The 12,288-nt window shown below is 43.7% G+C and overlaps 1 protein-coding gene across 4 annotated transcripts in view; it reads right to left on the bottom strand.

Annotated features, from left to right (window-relative positions):
• ECD (ecdysoneless cell cycle regulator) overlaps positions 1–12,288 on the bottom strand; it is a 246,754-nt gene that overhangs the window by 38,731 nt on the left and 195,735 nt on the right. For all 4 annotated transcript variants that reach the window (XM_069240405.1, XM_069240406.1, XM_069240407.1 and 1 more), the window contains one exon: positions 9,665–9,848. In XM_069240405.1, the coding sequence (XP_069096506.1) occupies positions 9,665–9,848 (184 nt within the window). The remainder of the gene's footprint in view (positions 1–9,664; positions 9,849–12,288) is intronic.

The raw sequence follows: 12,288 nt of genomic DNA, 5'->3' as shown, positions 1-12,288 counted from the left end.
TAACTTAAGATTTGATGAAGACCCACATTCAGATTTTTTTTCTTGAATGATTTGTTCATGCTTTTTAAATCTAAGCTAGGGCAAACTTCCTGCTTGAGACTTTCTTCTTGATTAGAAAACAGTGTGAAAGACTGTTCTATTCTGTTGCAGTCTAGGAACAGGCTATTACATACTTCTACAAAGTCAGTCCAGACAGTCAGGGTTAATCCCTTTTTGTGAAATTTGGAGAACTAGAAAATCAGGTTGCTTCACTGGAGTGCTAAACTATTGGGAGAAGGCTCTTCTCTAGCCAATGTCTACCTTCATGTAGGAGGCTGGCCTGGCTTGTAGTGCGTACCAGAGGTACTTACACCTTGTGCCAGGTCCAGTTATCCCTTATTAGTGTAGAAGAGGTGTTTCTAGCAGCTTCGACTGATAGAAAGTAGCTATGGCAAAGCAGCTTAGGCTGAACTAAGAGACATGCAAAGCTCCTACTATTCCACTTATATCATATAGCACAATATCATAAGAAAACACAATACACAGATATACTAAAAATAAAGGTACTTTAATTTTATGACAATATGCCAAAAGTATCTCAGTGAGTACCCTCAGTATGAGGATAAGTTATATACACAAGATATATGTACTCAAACCAAAATTAGGTAAGTAATAGCAAGAAAAGTAATGCAAACAGTGTAGAATTACAATAGATTGCAACAGGAGCACATAGGTATAGGGGCAACACAAACCATATACTCCAAAAGTGGAATGCGAACCATGAGTGGACACCAAACCTATGTGAGCTTGTAGAGGGTCGCTGGGACTGTAAGAAAACAGTGAGGGTTAGAAAAATACCCCACCCAAAGATCCTGAAAAGTAGGAGTAAAGTACACCTACTACACCCAGAGAGCACAGAAATCGTGATTGGGGGATTCTGCAGGAAGAACAAACACCTGCAATGCAACAACAGTGGATTTCCGGACCTGAGTACCTGTAAGACAAGGGGACCAAGTCCAATAGTCGCAACAGTGTCGAGAGTGGGCAGGAGCCCAGGAAATGCAAGCTGAATATGTAAGGGAGCTGCCACCGGCTGAAAGAAGCTTGGAGTTCTGCAAGAAAGAAGAGGACTAGGGACTTCTCCTTTGGAAGATGGATGTTCCACGTCGCGATGAAGCTTGCAGAGGTGTTCCCACGCAGAAAGACCGCAAACAAGCCCTGCTAGTTGGAAGGGTTGCGGTTAAGGTTTTCGGGTGCTGCTGTGGCCCAGGAGGGACCAGGATGTCGCCACTTGGAAGAGGAGATAGAGGTGGCGCCCAACAACGTAGGGAACCCTCACAGAAGCAGGCAGCACCCGCAGAAGTACCTGAACAGGCACTTAGAAGAAAAGTGAACCGGAGTCCACGCAAAGTCACAAAAGGGAGTCCCACGACGCCGGAGGACAGCTCAGAAGGTTGTGCACTGCAGGATGGAGTGCCGGGGACCCAGGCTTGGCTGTGCACGAAGGAAATCCTGGAAGAGTGCACAGGAGCCGGAGCAGCTGCAAATCACGTGGTACACAGCTTTGCAGTCTATCATGGGGAGGCAAGGACTTGCCTCCACCCAACTTGGACTGAAGAGTCACTGGACTGTGGGAGTCACTTGGACAGAGTTGCTGTGTTCCACGGACCACGCTCGTCAGGATGAGAGGGGACCCAGAGGACCAGTGTTGCAGTCTATTGGTGCCTGTGTTAGCAGGGGGAAGATTCCGTCGACCCACAGGAGATTTCTTCGGAGCTTCTGGTGCAGGGTGAAGGCAGGCTACCACCAGAGCATGCACCACCTGGAAACAGTCAAGAAAGCCGGCAGGATTAGGCGCTACAATGTTGCTGGTAGTCGTCTTGCTACTTTGCTACGGTTTTGCAGGTGCCCTGGAGCAGCCAGCAGTCGATCCTTGGCAGAAGTTGAAGAGGGAAATGCAGAGGTTCTGGTGAGCTCTTGCATTCGTTATCTGACGAATACCCCAGAGGAGAGACCCTAAATAGCCAGAAAAGGAGGTTTGGCTACCAAGAAAGGAGGTTTGGCTACCAAGAGAGGTAAGAACCTATCAGAAGGGGTCTCTGACATCACCTGCTGGCACTGGCCACTCAGAGCAGTCCAGTGTGCCCCCAACACCTCTGAATCCAAGATGGCAGAGATCTGGGACACTGGAGGAGCTCTGGGACACTGGAGGAGCTCTGGGCACCTCCCCTGGGAGGTGCAGGTCAGGGGAGTGGTCACTCCCCTTCCCTTTGTCCAGTTTCGCACCAGAGCAGGGCTGGGGGATCCCTGAACCAGTGTAGACTGGCTTATGCAGAGATGGGCACCATCTGTGCCCATTAAAGCATTTCCAGAGGCTGGGAGAGGCTACTCCTCCCCAGCCCTTCACACCTATTTCCAAAGGGAGAGGGTGTAACATCCTCTCAGAGAAAATAATTTGTTCTGCCTTCCTGGGCCAGGGCTGCCGGGACCCCAGGAGGGCAGAAACCTGTCTGAGGGGTTGGCAGCAGCAGCAGCTGCAGTGGAGACCCCGGAAAGGCAGTTTGGCAGTACCCGGGTTCTGTGCTAGAGACCCGGGGTATCATGGAATTGTCCCCCCAATACCAGAATGGCACTGGGGTGACAATTCCATGATCTTAGACATGTTACATGGCCATGTTCGGAGTTACTATTGTGACGCTATACATAGGTAGTGACCTATGTATAGTGCACGCGTGTAATGGTGTCCCCGCAATCACCGGGGAATTTGCCCTGAACAATGTGGGGGCACATTGGCTAGTGCCAGGGTGCCCACACACTAAGTAACGTGGCACCCAACCTTCACCAGGTGAAGGTTAGACATATAGGTGACTTATAAGTTACTTATGTGCAGTGGTAAATAACTGTGAAATAATGTGGGCATTATTTCACTCAGGCTGCAGTGGCAGGCCTGTGTAAGAATTGTCAGGGGTCCCTATGGGTGGCAAAAGAAATTCTGCAGCCCATAGGGATCTCCTGGAACCCCAATACCCTGGTACCTCAGTACCATATACTAGGGAATTATATGGGTGTACCAGTATGCCAATGTGAATTGGTAAATTTAGTCACTAGCCTGTTAGTGACAAATTTGGAAAGCAGAGTTAGCAGAGCCTCAGTGAGACAGTTAGTCATCATACAGGGCACATACTTATGAGCACTGGGCCCTGCCTGGCAGGGTCCCTGTGACACAGACTAAAACAACATATATACAGTGAAATTTGGGGGTAACATACCAGGCAAGATGGTACTTTCCTACACTTCATCAATAACAACAGCACCTTTCTGGCTAGGAAGATGGCACAGAAGCCTGATTCAAACTTTGGATTGCAGAAGGCTGTGCCCCTTGCATGGGATATATTTCTACTGAAAGATGTGGATAAAGTATCTACAGTAGATGAATTGATATCTGCAGATGGTAGATTGGAGGAGATGGAGAAGGCTGCCTAATCGTTCTCCATGTACATCGAGGTAGAGACCCAGCTCTATAGGAAGGATGAGACATTCTGGATGATGTGGAGTTCAACAATGAAATATATCTATCGATGCTCAGTGATGCCTCATCATCAATCCAGAGAACTCCAAGCCCGTTTATGTCAATATACAGGAATGTCTAAACTACAAGTGGTTTGATGTTAATTGATCACATGGCCTCTTGACACAGACCACCTCAACGATGACTGGAGCAGGAGCAGCAGAAAATTGGAGATCCTACTCACTCACCTTCTGAAGTAGAAGAGGCATGGTTATAGGAGGAAGAGTAGGAGGAACTTGAACCCCCTCCTTCAGAGACTGAAGGTGGCAATCTTCTTCCAACCTCACCTTCTTGAGCAATGGGTTAAACATCTACCCTGTCCCTGAACTTCCTTTAAGACATGTTTTTGCAGATGTTGAAATCCTTAATACAATGCAAGTTTGGAAGACCGAAAACACAAACATCATGGTCGTCATTCGTTGATATATTCCCACTACCGACTGGACACTTAACAAAATGATACACCTCAAGGAAAAAGAGTGGTGAATAAACAATTTCCTCCCAAAAAAAAAGGGTGGAAACAAGTCAATCTCAGGAGATGTTGAATGAAGCTATTAATAAGAAATGTCCCCATAACTGGGTGGGTTCCTCAGAATGGAATCCCAACTATGAATAGAAAAATATCTCAAACCCAACAAGAGTGAAATAAAATCAGATAATATCTCATATTCATAGTCCAAAGTATATTTATTCAATTATATATACACAAACGTGACATTGTAGGAAGGTAGCCCCTTTCTAGCCTTGTTACCCCCACCTTTGGCCTGTTTGTGAGTATTTGTCAGGGTGTTTTTACTGTCTCACTGGGATCCTGCTAGCCAGTGCTCATAGTGAAAACCCTATGTTGTCAGTATGTTTGATGTGTCTCACTGGGATCCTGCTAGCCAGGACCCCAGTGCTCATAAGTTTGTGGCCTATATGTGTTCCCTGTGTGGTGCCTAACTGTATCACTGAGGCTCTGCTAACCAGAACCTCAGTGTTTATGCTCTCTTTGCTTTTAAAATTATCACTGCAGGCTAGTGACTAATTTTACCAATTCTGATTGGCACACTGGAACACCCTTATAATTCTCTTGTATATGGCACCTAGGTACCCAGAGTATTGGGGTGCCAGGAGATCTCTATGGGCTGCAGCATTTCTTTTGCCACCCATAAGGAGCTCAGACAATTCTTACACAGGACTGCCACTGCAGCCTGAGTGAAATAACGTCCACAATATTTCACAGCCATTTTACACTGCACTTAGGTAACTTATAAGTCACCTATATGTCTAACCCTCACTTGGTGAAGGTTAGGTGCCAAGTTCCTTAGTGTGTGGGCGCCCTGGCACTAGCCAAGGTGCCCCCACATTGTTCAGGGCAAATTTCCCAGACTTTGTGAGTGCGGGGACACCATTACACGCGTGCACGACATATAAGTTAATTCCTATATGTGGCGTCACAATGGTAACTCCGAACATGGCCATGTAACATGTCTAGGATCATGGAATTGTCACCCCAATACCATTCTGGTATTGGGGTGACAATTCCATGCATCCCAGGGTCTCCAGCATAGAGCCCGGGTACTGCCAATCTAACTTTCCGGGGTCTCCTCTGCAGCTTCCGCTGCTTCCAACCACTCAGACAGGTTTCTGCCCTCCTGGGGGCTGTGCAGCCTGGTCCCAGGAAGGCAGAACAAAGGATTTCCTCTGAGAAAGGGTGTTATACCCTCTCCCTTTGGAAATAGGTGTGAAGGGCCTGGGAGGAGTAGCCTCTACTGGCCTCTGGAAATGCTTTGAAGGGAAAAGATGGTGCCCTCCTTGCATAAGCCAGTCTACATTGGTTCAGGGATCCCTCCCAGCCATGCTCTGGCGCGAAACTGGACAAAGGAAAGGGGAGTGACTACTCCCCCTGACCAGCACCTCCCAGGGGAGGTGCCCAGAGCTCCTCCAGTGTGTCCCAGACCTCTGCCATCTTGGATTCAGAGGTGTGAGGGCACAATGGACCGCTCTGAGTGGCCAGTGCCAGCAGGTGACATCAGCGACCCCTCCTGATAGGTGCTTACCTTTCTCTGTAGCCAATCCTCCTCTGTGGGCATCTCACCAGATAACGAATGCAAGAGCTCACCAGAGTTCCTCTGCACTTCCCTCTTCGACTTCTGCCAAGGATCGACCACTGACTGCTCCAGGACGCCTGCAAAACCGCAACAAAGTAGCAAGAAGACTACCAGCAACATTGTAGCGCCTCATCCTGCTGGCTTTCTCAACTGTTTCCTGGTGGTGCATGCTCTGAGGGCTGTTTGCCTTCACCCTGCACTGGAAGCCAAGAAGAAACCTCCCGTGGGTCGATGGAATCTTCCCCCTGCCAACGCAGGCACTAAACTTCTGCATCACTGGTCCTCTGGGTCCCCTCTCATCCTGACGAGCGTGGTCCCTGGAACACAGGAGCTGGGTACAAGTGTCTTGTGACAGTCCAGTGGCCCTTCTGTCCAAATTTGGTGGAGGTAAGTCCTTGCCTCCCCACACCAGACAGTAATCCTGTGTACTGCGTGAACTGCAGCTGCTCGGGCTTCTGTGCACTTTTGCAAGACTCCCTTCGTGCAGAGCCTAGCCCAGGTCCCCAGCACTCCGTCCTGCATTGCCCAACTTGCTGAGTTGGACTCCAATGTCGTAGGACCCTCCTTTGTAACTCTGAGTCGACCACTGCCCTCAGATCTTCTAAGTGTCTGTTCAGGTGCTTCTGCGGGTGCTGCTTGCTTCTGCGTGGGCTCTCCGTGTTGCTGAGTGCCCCTCTGGCTCCTCCTCCAAGAGGTGACCTCCTGGTCCTTCCTGGGCCCTAGCAGCACCCAAAATCCTCAACCGCGACTCTTGCAGCTAGCAAGGCGTGTTTGCGGTATTTCTGCGTGGAAACAACTATGCATCCTCCAGCACGCCGTGGGACATCTTCTGACCAAAGGATAAGTTCCTGGCGCCTTCGGTTGTTGCAGAATCTTCGACTTCTTCCACCCGAAGGCAGCCCCTTTTGCACCTTCATCTGGGGTTTAGTGGGCTCCTGCCCCCCCCCCCGGACACTTGCGCGACTCCTGGACTTGGTCCCCTTCCTTTACAGGTCCTCATGTCCAGGAATCCGTCTTCAGTGCTTTGCAGTCAATTGTTGTCATTGCAGAATCCCCTATCTCAACTTTACTGTCTTTTTAGGGTAGTACTGTAAATTTACTCCTACTTTTCAGGGTCTTGGGGTGGGGTATCTTGGACACCCTTAGTGTTTTCTTACACTCCCAACGACCCTCTACACACGACACTAGGCCTGGGGTCCATTCGTGGTTCGCATTCCACTTTTGGAGTATATGGTTTGTGTTGCCCCTACGCCTATTTCTCCCTGTTGCCTTCTATTGTGATTCTACATTGTTTGCACTACTTTTCTAACTGTTACTTACCTGATTTTGGTTTGTGTGCATATATTTTGTGTATATGTCTTACCTCCTAGGGGAGTATATCCTCTGAGATACTTTTGGCATACTGTCACTAAAATAAAGTACCTTTATTTTTAGTAACTCTGAGTATTGTTTTCTTATGATATAGTGCTATATGATATAAGTGGTATGGTAGGAGCTTTGCATGTCTCCTAGTTCAGCCTGCGCTGCTCTGCTATAGCTACCTCTATCAGCCTAAGCTGCTAGAACACCTCTATTCTACTAATAATGGATAACTGGACCTGGCACAAGGTGTAAGTACCACAAGGTGCCCACTATAAGCCAGGTCAGCCTCCTACAGACATTAATTGTGACCTAAACACACAATTACTCAATAATAGAATCAATAATTTATCCTGGGAATAATCAATCTATCTAAAATCGAAAAACAGAGCCATCCAAACACTCATGCAATATAAAAACAGTCATCAAGACAAAAAGAATGAAAAGACAACAAGGGAAATTCACAAAATTATACCAAAATATATACCAAGACTCCATGGATAGACATTTGAATAACATATACCGCGTTCCAAAAACCAATGTGTCCAGCCTATTGTTTTTTTGCCACCTCTATGGTGAGGAGATCCCTAATAGCACTTATGATTGCTTCACCTGGGGTTTCTTTTATACGAGTCCCCTTCTTATGTATAGATCCTCCTTTGTATCCAAGTCATGAGGGGGAAAAAAGGTCCATCCACTGTACTGTCCTTGTTCATCAAATACAGTGCTTAAGTGTATTCTGAATGCCCTGGTCTCAAAAACTAGTGCTGACGTACGTTTCGGTGTGAAGTGGCCTGTCCGGGTCACTCACCTTCTTCAGGGCACAAGTGATTAATAAAGATCAAATAATCCCAGGGAACAATGAAATGTTCATGCCCTGTGTGTTTATCCATACTGCGAGACAGGTAACATTTTGGGGTGTTCCACCAAATGAGAACAGAGAATCCTTACATATTAACCCCATCACTTTATGCTCTGTTCTGAACACTTGCAATGCTATCACTCTAAAAGTGGTTATTTTGACTGTTGTACGAAACTGACTATAAAAACTGGGCTGGCCCGAAGTTTTTGTGCCCTATTTAGGATGTGGCAAAAATGGGATATAACAGGCACAACTATGCTTCAAGACAGTTCTGTATAGATTTTTTAACCTCACGTCACTACAGGTTATTTGCTAGTAATAAATTGTACTAGAAATTTGCCTGAGGTGGTGTTATTTACAATTAGCTCGTCATGGGTACAGCGGCGCCACCTCTATATAAAACACGACTATGCAACAATGAATATCAGTTTACCCAGTTCTTGGAACAGTTATTCACTTACGAGATGAGAGTTACATTTGTCTCAGAACATACATGTGTAGCATTAGAAGAGCAACCTTAAACTTGGTCTTCGCTCTGCATCACAATCTATTCACCATCTCAGACCCATTTGACAACTTCATTTTACTGAAATGGCCCCTACTCATGTATCTAACTTGCTAAGCTCCACTCACCATCATTCACCCTCAAAGACCTTTCTAGAGCCTTAACAATTGCTGTTCACAAGATCATAAAATAATGTTCGAAACTCATTTCTCTACACTTGGCAAGAACATTTTTTGAAATGGTTTGCCTCCTATCTCTCAAACTGTGCTTTCTTGGTTTCCTGGTGCTCCGCATCACCATCACCAATAGTCCCATAAGTTTTACGCTGGAACCCTTCAAGCCTCCCTATACACATCTCATGGTAGAATCTCCTATTTAAGACTGAAATAACTTTACACATATCACAAACGAATATTTTATTTACTACAGTTTTCTTCAGATGACAATAACTAATTGCTTTATAGAACAACATGGACTTCCAATTCCTTATGCTCAGTTCGCCAAATCCAGAGGTACTTACTACCACCGTCTGCTCCAGCTACTCTAACCCCCTAGTCTGCCTACTTTCCATGATCCCTCTTCACGGGAGAGTAAGTAATTTAGACCTCTAGGTGTTTTTAACCAATACAGGCATGCATCCACACACACATCAGCTAATCCTTGACCCAATATGAGCCTCTAAAACCAGTTGACAAATCTCTTGTCTGAGCTTTACCTTTATTTCTATCCTATCCACGTTCCATCACAAACCCTTCTCTGTTCAACTTTTTCAATGTGCAAAGGCCACCCTGTAACAATTCAAGACTGAAGTAATTACAACTCATAAAATCTCTTCTACATAACAGTCTACTGATCTGCCCCAGGCCACAACTTGCCGTCCACAAGTGTGAAAGTCATACAAATTACTTATTCTTCCGTTTTGATTCTGAACAAATAAATGATTGTCTCTTTCCAACTGATTACCATTGTTTTTCAGTGTTGTGTTTGAAAGTCATGAATGTATATTCTACACATAACTACTCTTATGTTACAGTTCTTGTCTTACCAACTGTTTCACAAATTACAATACCCAACTATTTGATGTAACCAAAATTTCATTTTCTTTGCCAATTGACAACTATGTGCAGTGCATTGGTGCAAATAAGTGTAAGCAAAGAGATGACACAATATGATTTGATCTCAGTTAAAATCCATAACCTGATCTGTAGCAGCCGCAGAGGCTGATAAAATTCATTTTCACTGCCTCTGACAGACACTGCATGTAATGAAAAGTCTGAAGGGTACATAAAGATGCTTACCGTGGCACTTCTGCTCCTTCATGTGTAGACACTTTTGATATAAATGCCTTCATGCTTTCTGTGACTTCTGACAAATTATACTTCTGCTCTTCCTCACCAGCAGTGGGAGTGGAATCTTTCAAACCGGCTGCATCTTGTAAAATCTTCTCCAGTTCATTTGGAGATAAATCCAACCAGCTATCATCTGAAAGGGTACACATTCTTTTGTTTGTACTAAGTATATGCCATGGACACAGCTCTGTTTAAGGCTGTACAAACAATGAGCCCATACCTCGTATTCTAGTAAGACTAGTTCAAAGCTTCTCTGTCACTTATTCGAGTTTACGCTTCCCTTTAACATTTCAGATTAGTTGCACTCGTTTCAACATCTTGCTGCATTCCTTTCCCATCACATTCGAGCAACCTTCTTGATGGTTTGATAACTGCAGTAATTACCAATTGTTGATCAAGTGTTCTTGTATACATTTAAAAAGAAAAAAAAAAGAAAGAAAATCTTCCTAGTCTTTAGGACATTATAGTGTGGTTCTGTCTAATAAATGTATTCATAAGATTGAAGTCTGTGAGAAAAATAATTTACAATCTTTCTTTCTCCTTAATATTTTCATCTGGTCCACTGAAAATCTGCATGTAATTGCACTAGAAAGTTGCCATTCATCTTGAAATGTAATGAAAAGGAGATTTTTGAGCATTTTTCTGTGTGTCAATAATTGCATGTGGTTTTCCCAATACAGCCTACAAGGAAAATGAGCAGCAGAATAACAAAATATGATGCGTGACAAAATCCTAGCTGTTGAAACCTTTTTTTTTTTTTTAACCTAAGAGTGGTGTATTGTATTCACCTTAACTAATCTGTTGAAGTGATATGGAAAAAGTACATTGCTTTAGTTTGTTAACTATCTAGTGACAATTCTCCTGCTGCTTTAAGTACTATGTTTTTCAGGTGTAAACCTCTATGATAAACAAAAACATTGGTGGTACTCAAAAAATCGCATAAACAATGCTGTATTTTACTATTCTCTTTATGTTTTTTGATTGTGGACCACTAAGTTTTTCCACTTAGAATTAGTTATACAAGTTTTTTTTCATAATTATTTAGTTTGGAAAAATTAGGTTACATCTGCTAAGGCTATGAATCACACAAACATGCATTGGCTTAACTCTGTGCATACCAGTTAGGACATTTTCATTAGTTTAATTTATGACTGGTGAGATTAGATAATCCTCATTTTCGACAATATCTCCCAGAGGTGATTTAAGTTACATTTAGGATTAATATCCTGATGAACAAGTGAAACTCCAAAATGCAATGATGAGGAAAAAACCTATATCTCTGTCTGTGAAAAATCTAAAAGATGCACTCTATGATCTGTACAGAACAAACAACACAACTATTTAATCTAAACAGGGGATTTGAATTTAAATAAAGCATTAGAGAACATTAGGGATGATTGGTGTGCTGACCAAAACAGACTATTGGGGATTCCTGCACCAGCTCTTGTACAGCAGTGGGAATGAACATTTGGAACCATCTCGCTAGAGAGCTAGAATTTAAGATCACTTAATGGTAGGAACAAATCTTATGCACCTAGTGAGATTAGTTAATTTTAGAAGGAATTTACTCGAATACTCTATGCTTCCCTATTGTTAATCAACTTGTGTACAGATTTTGAGATTAGCGAAGGACTATAAGTGACCATAATCTACAAATAATAGAACAGCAACAGTTTTTATCTGGGGTATATATGTTGAAGCCCCTAGGGACACTACAAAGCAATTGTAGTGTAAAATGAGTAACGATGTAAAAGCACAGAAATACTCTAGCAGAATTATTGAGCTCAGGTGCAAGTAGTTCAATTACAAAAATACAATTCTTGGATTAACTCATAGGTCTAATAATGCATTTGTTAAAGGTAGGGGAATGGCTATAATTAGGAACCCTAAGTCTAAACAAACAATGGCCTTTTGGAAACATACATATAGAGAATGGAAACGTTTTGTGAAACCCTTAAATGGAAAACAGGGTAAGACTGAGGAGAACACAAAAAGTGGTATAACAATGAGCTTTGGAAGTCAAAAATGGAATATGCAGCTATGTGCCTTGAGGCACAAAAGAAAGGAAAATCAAATGACTCAAAAAATGTGACTTTTGTAAAACAATCTGAACTCTTTTGTACACTCTAATAATGTAACATGCGAACAATGACCCTTGTACATTACAACTCTGTATACATACTAAAAAGTAATCAAAGAAAATCAGCATCTTTCCAAAGTCGGAGCTTCCTAACTAAACAATGCATGAAAGGCATGACTTAATCAGCTAAATCATCAGGACCCGGTGGTCCAAATGGTTTTCTGTGAGCATTCTCCAATTTGACCCTATAGGCTGCAAAAAGCTTCAAATTCCGCTTAAAGCTTATACAGTCAACAAGAAGAGCAATAGGGCGGCTCTTTCATTGGATTATCATCCTATTGGATGTAGATTGTAAGATGTTTACAAGGCATCTTTAGAACGCTTAAACAGTATTTAAAGGGTAAGAATATTTTCCTTCTAGAACAAACTGGCTTGTACAGGTTTTAACACAATAGGGGGGTCAGTGGTGGCGGTTTGCCGCTCGGCCTATTAT

The sequence above is a fragment of the Pleurodeles waltl genome, chromosome 6, assembly GCF_031143425.1.
Source record: "Pleurodeles waltl isolate 20211129_DDA chromosome 6, aPleWal1.hap1.20221129, whole genome shotgun sequence".
In the NCBI taxonomy this organism is placed as follows: Eukaryota; Metazoa; Chordata; class Amphibia; order Caudata; family Salamandridae; genus Pleurodeles; species Pleurodeles waltl.
The sequence above is the reverse complement of the archived record's forward strand: the minus strand, read 5'-3'. Positions and strand labels throughout refer to the sequence as shown.